This window comes from Lepisma saccharinum, chromosome 6 (genome assembly GCF_977018435.1).
Source record: "Lepisma saccharinum chromosome 6, izLepSacc3.1, whole genome shotgun sequence".
Classification (NCBI taxonomy): domain Eukaryota; kingdom Metazoa; phylum Arthropoda; class Insecta; order Zygentoma; family Lepismatidae; genus Lepisma; species Lepisma saccharinum.
The window spans coordinates 79,229,116-79,243,938 of NC_139234.1; the positions used below are offsets into that span (position 1 = coordinate 79,229,116).

At 36.9% G+C, this 14,823-nt stretch overlaps 1 protein-coding gene across 1 annotated transcript in view; it reads right to left on the minus strand.

The window, feature by feature from the left end:
- LOC145988904 (activating signal cointegrator 1 complex subunit 3-like) overlaps positions 1–14,823 on the minus strand; it is a 209,003-nt gene that overhangs the window by 64,295 nt on the left and 129,885 nt on the right. Inside the window, exons 14-16 of the mRNA XM_083124197.1 lie at positions 11,690–11,914; positions 8,230–8,337; positions 4,935–5,049 (exon numbers count right to left, since the gene is read on the minus strand). Coding sequence (XP_082980323.1) covers positions 4,935–5,049; positions 8,230–8,337; positions 11,690–11,914 — 448 coding nt within the window. The remainder of the gene's footprint in view (positions 1–4,934; positions 5,050–8,229; positions 8,338–11,689; positions 11,915–14,823) is intronic.

The window sequence follows — 14,823 nt, forward strand, 5'->3', positions numbered from 1 at the left end:
ACGTAGCGTCTGCCATGCTGCAGCCCCTGTTTTTCCATTCGAGTCATAGAATGGGGCTGTAAAAGCTTATTACAAAAGGGAATATTTCTTGGCCAGCAAGATCACCGGATCTGCCCATGTGTGATTACTTTCTTTGGAGATTTCTTAAAGCAAAAGTATTTCGACCATCACCCCCATGCACCCTCAATGAACTTAAAGATCAGATCCAGAAGAACTGGCTGAAGTTCCTACCCAAAGACTGATGGTGTGTGTGGAGCGAAATGGAGGTCATTGTAGTAATATTATTTTCAAAGAAATCAAAATGTACGGATAATATTTGTATTTTCCTTTGGAATTTCTTCCTTAATTAAAAAAAATGTTGTGCATTTTGTCTTAATTATGTGTGTTTTGTTACATATCGTGCATTATTTCAACTCAAGTATGGAGTATTTTAAAATTGTCCAATTCATTGCTGCACCCTGGATACATGCATATACAATACTAGAGTCCGCACCACGAAAACTGTCCAGTCAAGGATCGAGTTTCCCTTGCCTCCTCCACACCCCTGGCACTTCTTCTAAGCTGCTCAGTCGACACTTTGCACGTATGCAGTTCATTGTCTCTTCGCTGGTGTATTATGTATGGATTATTTAGTTTTGCAGTCATTATGAATGACACTGAGGAGCAGCTCCTACATGCAGTACAATAACAGGTGGAAGTGATGGTAGTGTACGTGTCTGGGGAACGGACATTGAAAAACAAAGTAAGGTAATCATTGGAAACCTTTACCAGTTTTTCAGAAATCTCGCATATAATGAAGAAGCAAGGAAGAACATCAACTTTGTACAAGTACAAAAACTGACGGCCGAAGCTTGTGGGATATCTGAAAAGTCTGTATAACATATCAGCAGTACTTTAACTTTGACAGAGGCTCGAGGTGTGAATGTTGTCACCGAGTCACCAACAAAGAGTTACAGATGGGAATACAAAAACACTAAACTGGAAAATTTTAACATGTGGTTTGATGTAGTAGCTGCAGTCTCTACAAAGATCAGCGGCTGCTGTATCTCTTTCGCCAGCATTGTTGTTAAGAATTGTTTCCCCTTTTGTTTATTCAGCCGGCCTGTTTGTCATTTTCGGTTTACATTTTATAACCACTTTCTTGAAGTGTATACATAATATAGTATGCCCCGTAATTTGATTCTGCATTCCCCTCAGCACCCCTAGATGATTAATCTTCATGCCACCACTGTTATAGAGAGAGATAGTGATGATTCTTACTGTAGACCAAGTACAAATACATGGACTTACGGGAAATATTTTGTTCCCCCAGTAAGTAAACGTAGCCGGGCACATGTCACAGGCAGCATTCAGATGAGCCCAAGATCGATGCACAGCAAAATTATTTCAAATAAAACATAAAATATAGCTGGACATGTCACTCTAAAGATGCTGTATATGTTCTTAAAATTAATTTCAATTTTTTATTACAAACTTTCTCGCTGAAAGATTTTACGTGATCAAATAGAACACGAGTTAGCCAGCGACGATATTTTGCAATACATACATAACCCAAAAATTATTGCGAATCTTGGAACATTTTACTTTTTTACTTCACATGCTTATATATTTTGTGTATAAAATATATACTGTAGGCATCTATGAACCTGAAGAATGTTTCACTATTTTTTCCAACCTTCTGTGTCACTGCTTTCATTATTTTGTACAGTTTGAAGTAAAAAAAATAATAATTTTCTCGTGAATTTCACGGAAACATGTTTCCATTTTTTCTGAATGACCAAGAAAATATTTCAGTGTAAAAAATACATCGTAATGTTATTTACGTTAAGTACTATTTTCTAACATTTTTCCGGAATTATTGAAAGTTGAAATTGTTGCTTATTGGCAACACTGTAGGTGGGTGGCGTGATCTTGACTGGACAGTTTTCGTGGCAGGGATTTTAATCAAATGCGCTGTTTTCCAATTTAGTGCATACTCTACACCATAGCTACAGTTACAAGGATTTACCAATCTATTGAAAATTGGAATTACCGCTTTCAGTGCAACTTCTAATATGCACTAATCAGTAGGAACCAACTCAAGATTGTGGAATTTTAAATAAATGTGCTATAAAAACAAGTATGAGCTATTACAACTTGTTTTGTCATTGTGATGTCATAGGATTTGACACAATCAGCTCGCGTAAAGTTTAATACCAAATAATGGAATAATGGACCAAATTATTAACATTAAGTACAATTTTATTGGTCTTCCTCTGTGGCCGTGCGGTCTAAGGTGCTGTGCTTTGGACTCCCCGATTGGTGGATGCCTGGGTTCTCGGCCTGTGTATAGGACCGGTGGCAACCCACCATCGTGAGGAAAATCGGGGAGCTATGAGTGAGTAGTGTAACACGGTCTCGGAAATCTCCTATAAAGACTGGGGGATCGACGTTCTGACCCTACGTCACCCAATTACCGTTTGAAGATCTCCACACCTCTAGTGAGTATAAATACAGTTATTATCTATTAGATATCACATATTCGTAGTTTCAGAATTGATTCTAATATTTTTTTATAAGTTAAGAATGGCATTGAAAAATCTATGGAATGGTTATTAATCATAATTTCATTATACACATCACACATTCTCTTAAATTTTTGGATTTTTGGGGACGAAAATATTTCTAAAAACGTAAATTATTCTTACTTATATTAAACTGAAGTTGTCCAAGAAATAATCAATTATCTAACATGCCGTTTACTGTTTTGTACAGGAACAATTGATCTAACAATTTTCGCCTATTACTAAGAGTTTCAAAATTGAATTCCTGAAGTGGGTCTTTGTAGGGCATTGTAATTTTTAGTGGTCTATTATATTTTTAAAAATATAAATATCTTAGAAAGCCTTTATGAATTCTTTCCAGACTAATTTCATAAGATTTATAAAGACACATATTCAAGTTTACTTCTCACTATACTTTTATATATGGTTTTAATACAGTCATTTCTCTAAAGTTCTTTGTACTTCTTATAACAAAACCTAGCATTTTATATCACATGTGAGACATGTTGCCAGGACAGAATCTAAATGGACACCAAGGTTTTTAACTATATCTACCTGTGGAAGTACTTGACCATTAATATAATAAGTATATTGAGAAGTATAACTCTCATTTGAATTTGAATTTGAATTTAAAATTTTGAGTGCACCAGCACATAAAGGCTATTTTGCACCTGTCACATTATACGGGGTCCAGCCCCTCGCCGTAACAAAAATAACTGTAATGTCGTTAACCAAAAAATTAAAACATTCTGACTTTGGTTAAAAGGTGAGGCTGTAAAAGGCTACTCAGCATACATAAGGACAAGACATAGGACAATACACACACACACTCGCAGTCGTACAAAGATTATACTGGCCATAGGTTCAGATGCCAGAGCCTCGTTAGTTTGCAAAATGCAGTCCAGGGTGTACTATGTGGAAGTGAGGTTGACAATTGGGTGTACTACGTGGAAGGTCACCCATATAACTCTTATTAGTGAACTGTATGAATCAACATTTGTTTATATTAAAACTAAGGTCGTTCACACAACTTCATTCATACAATGCATCTAGGTCAGTTTCAAGTTTTAACAAATCCTCTCTGTTATCAATTTGTTGTATAGTTTTATATCATCTGCGTACATAAGACATTTAGAGTGCTTAACATGAGACGGTAAATCATTCACAAACAAGCTGAATAGCAGGGGTCCAAGATTTGATCCTTGGGGAACACCTGAATTCACTACATACTCAGCAGGTGCAGATTGTTTGTAGGATATATATATTGTTTCCTCCCTTGCAGATATGATTTCATTAGATTTAAGAAATTAGTTGTTAAACCAAAACTTGATAATTTACGCAAAAGAATGTCGTGGTTAATTTTGTCAAAGGCTTTTGTAAAGTAGATATAAATTGTATGTATCATTGATGTATCACCAAAACTTTTGCTGGTGCACATATTATGGCAATTGGCCTCTAATTTTCTATTTTTGTATTTTAATTTGTTTTCAAAATAGGACAGACTCTTGTTCATTTCCATATCTTAGGAAAATTCTGCATTTTTATTATTAAATTATATATCAAACATAAAGGTGTTTTGAATAGCTCAATGCATGCTTTAATTACATAGGGAGGAATTCTGTCTGAGCCCCCTGGTCTTTTTTGGTTTTAATTTTTTTATCGCATCCCAATATTCCTTTTCAGTAAATCTATTATTTGAGAGAGGAATAGATACTTGTAGTTCAACTTCCTCAGTTATTTCATATGCACTTTGATAATCAGTATAAACATATTTAAAGTAAAAAGCAAAGCTATTTACTTATTTCTTGATTTGTTTGTAATATTGTGTTACCATACATCATACCTTGGTTTGAAATCATATTTCTACCTTCTTTATTATTTACATAATTCCAAAACAATGTACTATTATTCTTGATACTCTCCTCAGTTTTCCTCAGATACAAGCCGTTTAGGAATGGCAAGTGGGTGACAATGTGCAAGGAGAGGAAATTGTTTCATGTTTCTATTAAGCCTGTAAGAATATGTAAAACACACATTCTACAATAAAAATAGACTATATTGACTAAACGCCCATTAGTTGCTACTTTATTTACATACAGGTTAGTATACTAAGAGTTACTAATGTTTGAAAATGTTAACATTTTATCATTTTTGTGTCCCCTTGCGAATAGACATTAATCACATAAATGCTGTTCAAGTTTTTAGTTTTAAAAGTAAGGATTTATAATGTTAACAAACTGTGTTTGAAACAGCTCTAATAATAAACAACTTAACTTAAATAAATAACTTAATAAACAAATTCCAATCAACAGTTATGTGTACATTCGCTACTTATGAAATACCTAGATACCCTTGGGGGAAAAAAAAAACATATTGTACAATCAGACTCACCTGTTATGCTAAAGCTTGTGGTTTGCTGATGAACCGTAATTAGCCTCTCTCGCTGAAGAAGAATGGCTGCAGATCTGACCACTTCCCTCGCCTGGTCTGTGTTGCTTGTTAAACACTGCAAAAGAAGTCACCATTAACTAAATTTATACAATAACTTACAAAAGTGGAGTAATGGTGGACAGTTGACATAAGTACTGTCCAAAACATATCTTTTAATGTAGGTAGCAGAGATTGTTGAAAAATAATAATCCACGGCACTCACAGAAAAGGTGCTGTTGTGCAAAGAGGTTTAATAAACTATTTCTCTGGCATTCCTAAACCTGAAGGTTCATTGCTACAGCAATACGAGTCTTCCATCTGTCAATATTCTGGGAAAGATCCATTCACTCTTGACCATCTATGCCAATTTTCTTCAGATATCTTACCACTAGGTTCTCCAATAAGGATCCAGTTTCTATTCTCTCCCATGCATGCTACCTGGTACACTTACTGAAGTCTTGGTTATTGAATTATTCTAATAATATCAGGGGTGAATATAGATTATGCAATTCAGTACTATGTAACCTTTTCCAAATATCTTTCCTATAATTTTATTTTCAAAAGCAATAAATTTATGTTCGTCTTCTAATGCAAGACTTGCAAATATTATGGACTAGAACTATTTACCAAAACAAATTAAATGCATATAACACACATAAAATCACTATGATACTGATTAGGGCTGGTCCAATACCACTTTGAACCGATGTCGATACTCTTACCAATTCTCTCTGATACCGATACAGATGCTTGAAAATTGTAACAATTCAAATTTGTTCAAAATGTTTATTAATATTCGTGGGTGAGTATTGCACCCCAATTTTATACATCCATTTCCCTTCCAAATATTCCAGAATTACATTGGAATATAAAAATCATTAAATACAATTCAACCAACACTTTCTGATCCAATACCACTGATGTCATGATACCCAATGCTCAAAGCAGAAATTCCTAGTTTGATGTTGTTTGGTCAAGTTTGGGGATGCTTGTATTGATCAACATAGACAATGCAGTGAGTAGGAGGATGCTGTGTAAATTATCCTAGATTGGGGGGATGCTTTAAGAACATTTTCTAAACTGAAGGATAGCACCTCCCTGCATCCCCCCCCCCCTCCAACTCTAGCACTTCCAATACTATAGCGACCAATCTAGGGCATTAAGAAATGCAGCAGCCTGTAGAACGAGTTGTGGGCAGAACTTCCTCTACTCGACGTCGTAACTCTCTGCACTGTCGTCTGGTTGATCTGCTGCATATTCCCCACTCCCCACTTCCCTAGGCAGCATGTAGGGTGCCCGTCGTAACAATAGAAAATACCTTTAGTACACAGGCACCCGAGCCTCGTTTAGTTGCATGCAGTTTCCAGGTTGTACTGTGATAAAGAAAGGTTGATATTTGAGTGCCTTTCCAGAAGATCACTCCTTACACTCTGATAATAGTGATGGAATTAACTAACCTTTGGCGTATGGAGCCTCACACATGTGTAAAGCCTCTTCCGAAGGGAAATTTTCAAGCGTATGCTTTTCAAGCTTGCTATGATGTACAGAAAAAAAATCGTAGCTTGAGAACTAATTGTTGTAAATACATAAAATTGGTTTTGTTTTTCTTCAGAATGACAGGGCTTTTAATGGAGGTAAATTTATGCATTGTGCCTCCAGTAATTAGTGTTAAAGGAAGAAGAAGTAAATTGAAATTTAAGAAAAAATGGCATTTGACATACCCCTCTGGGCACCACAATAGACAAAAATGAATGAAAAAATGTAGTATGTAGCAGTGTTACATTCCTACAACCATGCAAAGTTTCATTTGAAAGCAGACATACTTCTTGGGAAAATAATTATGTATGGGAGCAGCAGTGTTGCCTGCTTATGGAAACAATTTCCGGAATTTCGCTTTTACCGTCGTTTACCGGTTCCCACTGGACCCCTAATTGTCACATGTTGTTAAAGTGTTCTCATTATTACATGTGAAAGTATATCAGGAAAAGGCATTGGTTGAGTAGTTAAAGCGCTCTTTATAAAATCTATCCCATAATACAAAGGGCAATTTTTTAAATACCACTTGTTATTAAGTTTGATTTTATTAGTGTTTTATGACCACTTTATGCACAGGAAGGCTAATTGGGACTGGACCTACAGTTTAAAATGGGATCCGAACCACTATGTGCCTCCACCGGGTATCGAACCCAGGACCCCTTGATTACAAGATGACAATGCTACCACTGCACCATCAGGGAGGCTGTTATTAATAGTAACAACACATATGAGGTGTTACAGATATTAAAGGAACTTGACAAAGGTTGATTTTTCTATTTTCGGATCACATACATTGAACACTGTTAAGAGCTCTTGCAATGTCTGATAGGAGTCTACTACCGTGACCCTAATACTCTGAAATTTGCTTACTTTGAAACAACTTTCATGCTGCCATTCAGCTTCAAGCGCTGATTTGCTACAACAGTGCTTGGCCACCTAAGCTACATGCTAGCATATGTGGGTACTTTTGCATCTATCCCTGGTGTAGTGTGTAGCGTGCAATGTGTAGTGAATGGAAGGAACATTGCATGTATAACCATAGCTTTTCTGTTAGTGGGCCATCAAATATGGATCGTGAAGTGAAAGATGCAGTAAAATTGAAACGTAAGTAAACATAGCCATTGTCTCCATATTAAATTGAAGTTTAGACTAGACTATCTTACAGTGACACATGAAAATGAAATATATGATTGTGGGTTGAAACTACCAAGGTGGATATTTTACATATATGTGTCTACGATTATTGTCACAAAATGATAGCATGCTCGTGGGTGGGCGACTCGAACGAGTACGAGTGAACGAAAGTGGTCAAATGCTGTACTCTAATACAGACCTAAATTTATTCAATAGAATTCTAAAAGTTACAGACTGTTTGTAGAAATACCAGACTGTTAAAACTATCAGAAATTTTAGTATTGGCCAATAGTAACTATCCATTTAACTGTCTCATCACTAGAAAATAATAAAAATAATTTTAAAAATATTTTGCAACATGATTTGTAAAGATAAAATGTCTTTCATATATAATTAGATATGCACACTTTATGATTTCCATGTTGAAAATGTGCCGACAGGAAAAATATACTATCACAAGTGATATTTTAATTTATTGTAAAAAGAAAATACAATGCTTTTTTTGTGACTGTGTGCCCCGATTCTTCAATTCTTGACCAAAAAAAAGGGGTCACAACAAGAACACAAATCTAAAAGCCACAAGTACCTCATTAGTGTTGTTCTGCTGACCAGTGTTTCTCATTTCCACAGCACAATAGGTGCAACCATACCAATCCACAGCTTCTTCAATGTTGGTAACTGTTCCAAGTGATATCTAAAGGAATAAAAGAAATAGTAAAAATGCACACATCATAGTTGTGATAAATGCTTGAAATCGTTCTGGAGTTCAGAGTATGATTTGAAACTAGACCTAACATTTAGGTGTCGTTTGGCAACCAAAATTTGATGGATAAATATCAAAAATAGCACACACAAAAATTATACAGTAACTATTACGAAAAACTCAATATGCTGACCAAGGCAGACATTTATTTTATTATAAAACATAAACTAAACGTAACGTTTCAACCTTCTAGCAAGGCCTTCTTCACTCTGCACCAAGTACAAATGTAACAAGGTACAAAACAGGATGATATATATACACAAAAATACTCCCCTCCAGACTATTAGAAAGTTGTTCTGGAACATTCTAGCAGGTGGCTTTCCCTTGTCAACTGTACTTTCACCTGAAAGTGAATGTGGTTTGACTCTTTATCTCAAGAGCTCTCTTTCCATCATTCTTCTTCCTTCTTCTCTTCTCTTTCTCTCTTGTCCTTTCCACTCTTTCTAACACCTTCTTCCATTCTTTGTTTATCTTCAGACCACCATTCCAGTTCATTGTGTCTTCTTCACCTTTCTTCTCTATTTCCTTGGCCTCCTTCCATTTTCTCACTAGTATTCTCTTCTCCCTTCCTATCTGCTTAGCCTCATCCCACTCTATGTCATGTCCTGTTTCTCTCGTGTGTTTAAATATCGCACTTCTCTCTCTCAAGTCGTACATCATCCCTATGTTGTTTCAACCTGTCTTTCAGCCTCTTTTTTGTGTATTGTCCTGTTTTGTACCATGTTGCATTTGTACTTGGTGCAGAGTCTGAAGAAGACCTTGCTAGAAGGTTGAAACGTTACGTTTTATAATAAAATAAATTTCTGCCTTCGTCAGTATATTGAGTTTTTCATATCATGGAAACAAGGCTTAATGGTGTTATAATAGTAACTATTACACTTTAATTTGAAATCTGAATGCATTAAATGTTATCCTTTACTTAAGATATCAAGTTTATTTATAACGTTAACTTTTTGGGTAACATACTACTTAAAAAATCTATCAATACAACCTAGTAATGAGATTCACTTAACCTTTTGGAGTCCAAGGCCATTTTCACATGTAACCAACCCCCTTGATGCCCGAGCTGATTTTGAGCAAAATGCAGAGTTTCAATTAAATGAATGTAGATCGGAGGGTAATTGCCCTAGAGAGATGAGTGATATACTGTTGTACGCGGAATGAACCAGAGATTCAGACTATATACAATTTATGCAAATTTGGTATATATGTGGTGGGGGAACCCTCAAAATTGGGATTTCCCCCTCCCCCCAAGAAAAAAGTACATGACACTGTCGACATGAACATGGAAATTATCGATGACATGTAAGGAACACAAAAATATTTGCATTATTATCGTATGACCAATGTAACGCGAGTTGTACCCCCCCAAAAATGATCAGCATGCCACTGATATAATGCAGCAGTACCTTGAAATGACTGTAGCTCAGAGGCTAATTACCCTAGAGAGATTAATGATATACCATTGTACGTGGAATGAATCACAGATTCAGACGATACAAAATTTATGCACATTCTGCGTATATATGGAGGAGAAAGGGGGAATCCCCCAAAATTATTATTTTATTTTTTTAAAAATGGGGTTTCCCCCCCTCTGCCCCCGAAAAAAAGGACATAAAAAGATCAACATGCACATAGAAATTATCGCTGGCATGTAAAACATTTGCATCATTATCATATGAGCAATGTAACGCGAGTTGTACCTGTGAAACAAAAGGCCTGCGCGCCACTGTCTCAAGCTTTGGTTTTCAGAAAAATGCAGGGTTACATTGAAATGACTATAGCTCAGAGGCTAATTGCCCTAGAGAGATGAATGATATACCGTTGTACGCGGAATGAATCACAGATTCAGACGATATAAAATGTATGCACATTCGGCATATATATGGAGGGGGAAGGGGGAATCCCCCCAAAATATTTTTTTTAAAAAAAATGTCTGCCTCCAATTTTGAATAACAAAAGGAAATCACACAACATTGTTGAAAGTAATTTTTGGAAAATTTTGAAAATTGGGCATTTCTTCCGGACCCCTAATTGTCGCATGTTGTTAAAATGTTCTTTCGTTCTGACTAAAATATGTAAGAGTGAAATATATCAACAAAAAGTGGTGGTTGAGGAGACAAAGCCAATTTTATAAGATCAATCCCATAATACTCACGCAGAATCTAAAGGCCTTTCAAACTCTTTGTTAATAATAGTAACAACGAATATCTTGTTTTGTTATTCGAGTATGTCATACCATAATATGCATATAAATGAACAAAAAAGACAGAACTGAAATATCGTCTGTAGTTTTGAAGAAATGGCACATTAATTGATGTCATGTGGTGATGGTAAATATAGGTAGCCAGCCAGCCATTCTGTGGAAGTTAACTCTTTCACTGTGGGATTTTGGCTGATATAGGTTTTGCTGCATAGTTTTGGGGGGAAATTTTCAGAATTGCATACATTTGTAAAAAAAAAGTATTCTGAAGTACTGATATGAAATCTTCCCCTATTCTTTGAAAAAGGGCCAGGGCCTCCCCCATGGCGCAGTGGTAGCGTCATAGCCTTGTAATCAAGGGGTCCCGGGTTCGATACCCGGTGGAGGCACAAGTGGTTCGGATCCCACTTTAAACTGTAGGTCCAGTCCCGATTAGCCATACTGTGCATAAAGTGGACTTAAAACACCAAATCAATAATAACAACAATAATTGAAAAAGGGCCATAGTTGGGAGTTACCCTTGGTGTTAGGTTTTGATTGTTTTTGAAGTGGATACAGTGGCATGCACAAGGGGCAAGGGAGCAGGGGGAGGGTGTTGGTAGGGCTCATAACCCTTCCATTTGATCCAACATTCCTAAAAAAAAGACAATGTTAAAAGTAGGACAGATAGCGAAATGAGGGCAGACTACTAATAAAAGTGTATGTACCCTCAAGCCCTTTCAAAACTCTTGGACCACCGAGCAGATAAATGATCCTTGTTGTCATTGTTGTTTACATGCACACCGCCATACATGTTTCTCATTTGTTCAGAACCAAAGCGAGTTATCTCCTTCGAAAATAGTTCAAGTCACAGAGACTAGATGGCAGCATGTTCTGCAGTAACGAGAGTATTCTAAATCGATTCCAGTTGCTTTCTGTAAGTTAGGCATATTGAAGCAAATCGACTTAAGTTGCTTGCCACAGCGAAAGAGTTAAGGAAAAATTGTTGCATACCAGACGGATTAATGAATGAAGGAGAGTGGAGGAGGAGGAGAAGCAGCAGCAGGATTTAACAGCAACAACAAAATGTAAAATACATACCTCAGCAAGAAGTGTGTCTGCCAAATGCTTTAAAAATGTGCTCTTTACTGAAACTTTGTTCATTATAGCTGCATAATAGTGTTCCAGTTTCTCATGGGGTGTCACAATAACACCTTTACCAAATCTGCCAGACTTAGATCTCACGCTCTTCCCAAAAATCTTAAGTACATCCACTACATTCAAGTTCACAAATGACTCTACTTTTCCATCATATATATCTGTACCCTAAGAGAAAAGAAAACAAAAAAAGTTAGTTTGAAAAGGAGCAATTTCAGTATCTGGAGAGGTAAATTTACACATCCATGATAATCTGGGCTAGCGGTCTTCAAGTTTGTTTTTCACAAAAGCCAGTGGCAAATCATTTCATGTCCATGACTAAAACTACTGAAAATGCTAACATGAGAAAGCTGTTAATGTGGTATGCACGTATGAAAGTCGGTAACGCGTCTGACTACCATGCTAAAGGTCCCGGGTTCGATCCCCGGCCGGTTCAAATCCGGGAACTTTTCTAACGGTGGAAGCGGCCCCGGCGCCCACCCAGTGTCGAATAACATGGGTACCTGGGGGAAACCCTGGGGGGTAAAGGCGGTCAGGGGCGTGATGCTGATCACATCACCCCCACTCACGACCGGATCAAGAAAGTGTGGGGCGTTACCCCCACACCCCCTATACGCCTTCATGGCGTGGTGCTATGCACAGGGGAACACTTTACCTTTTTTTTTTTTTTTTTTTTTTTTTACGTATGAAAGATTTTAACAAATTTTTGCATAACTTCACATGTACTTTGCGAATTACAAAAATTACTTTTACGGATCTCTACTGATATGATAAAATTAAATAGTGATTGACCTATCTGAGCACTTAAGTGGACTTAAACTTTGACAAACAAACCTTTTGGCAAAATGAAATAATAATCCCTGCTGTCCAGAACAAAGTTTCCAAATTTCAAAGCAAGAAATCTTTCAATATACTGAAATAAAATACTAATTTATCCACAAAACTGTTTTTTATGAAGTTCTATTAATATAGGGTGTTTCAAAATGATTTGAATGATAAAAACATGTTCCATGAACAATGAATGCAACATAATCACTGATCGAATATTCAGTGAAGTACATTCCAACACATCCTTAAGTTGTTTTTTTTTGGAACAGCCCTAGTAGTTCTAAATTCTTCCACCAGGTGCCAGGCTGACCAGTTGCAAAATGGGCGCCAGTGGTGAGGAGAAAGCATTTTTCGAAAGTAGGTCAGTTGTGAATGTGCAATGTCAGTTTCGTACACGATTTCACGAAGATCCACCAGTAAAGAACTATAATGCAATAGTGCTGAGGCACAAACCATTGACGAGAACATGCTGAAACGTGCCTGCATGGAGTTAGATTACCGTATTGATGTGTGCAGAATGCAGAGTAATGATTTATGAGTTAACTTCGCGATAACCATTGGCACTTAAACTTGGACATTTGCATTACATACGTGTGAAATTGTATCTTATTTTGACAATTTATGAATAAAATATAACGAGTTGAAATCGTTCACATCATTTTGAAACACGGTACATTGGTGGCAACTAGAATTAAAAGAACATTATAAAAAAGAGTTTCATGTACATTAGCTTGCCATCACATCTTTCTTCTTTCTCAAAGCATGAACAGAAAGCTTTCATTTTCACTAGAACTGAACCAATAATAATTTGAACAAGTACTGATACTCTTACTAATTATCATCCTGAACCTGAACACTGCAACAATTTAAAGTACTTCACAACATTTAAATGTTACGCGTAATATATAAGTATTCCATTGGAACTATGCCACATCATTCTACCAGTTTTATCTAAACTAATAATACTAAGTAAAAATAATTTCATGTATGAGATAACTAGAATATTAAGAACAAGAGATGGGACAGATTAAACATTAATCTTTCAGTTCCATATCGCAATGTTAAAACTGTGTTGGGATCGAACCAAGAACCTTTAGATTGTTTTGGGTGGTGTAGTTATTCATCATTCATCTTTCAGGTGGTTATCACTTGCTTAGCCTAAAGTATGATGTGTGTGAAAGGTTACATCCAAAGTTATGGCAAAAGAATTCACACGTACAGTAATTAGGTTTCTGTACTCTCCTTGACTGAACCGATATGGATATTGGTAAGAAGAGGATAATACTTGCCTCACAAATAGATGAAGGTTATTTCAACACTTGTCCTCTCAATTGTCACTTGTCCGACCTTACTGTCAGAATTCAATCTGTTCACGCACCATTGCCCAATAATCGCTTCCCACTTCCCTTCTCTCTCTCTCTCACACAATTCCAGTCCTTACTCTCTCTCGTATTCTCACCAACTGCCAACCGTATTCCAACGCTCATTCCATACCCGTCTCTCAAGTCAATAACCTAACGTTTGCCTGATTACTTATTCCTCATTCCTTTCTCTATTTCCTGCTATGCTAAGACTGACAGAAGACTTGTTCCTTCTTACCCAATACCTTGGGCACGATATGGTACTATCTGATACAGGCACCAGTGGCATATTCTGAAAATTTGACCGGGTTTACCACAACAATTCTTATTTATTGTATACATATACCTAGTCATATCATAAATTCTATTACAAAGTTTAGACAGGGATGGCAACACTGGTTGGCAAGGTAACCCCGCAATGTTGGATCAAACAACAACCAGTATCATTGTGTGTTTGTCTGTGGTAGCGGAAAGGTGAATTTCACTGCGAGTCGAATGGCGTGGGGTGTATACGAGAACTGTGTGGCAGTAATCGCACTGCACAAAGTTGGCACATCACCATCGGACATTTTCAACACCCTGAAAAAGCTGAATATCAGCAGGATGTTCGTGCATTGGACCATCAACAGATACTGTGACACAGGGACAATTGAGGACAGCCCCAGGAAAGGTAGACCTCGCAACGTATGGAGCCAGAAGCTCGTGAAAGCAGTGGCGGCGCAGATTCGACTAAATCCTGTCAGGAAACAAGCAGTGATGGCTCAAGAGCTGAACATTTAAAAAATGTCGATGTTGCGTGTGCTCCAAAGTGACCTAGGACTCCGCGCTTATTGGCAAAGTACTGGTCATGTCCTCACTCCACAGCTTAAGGTCCAGAGGGAGCAGAAA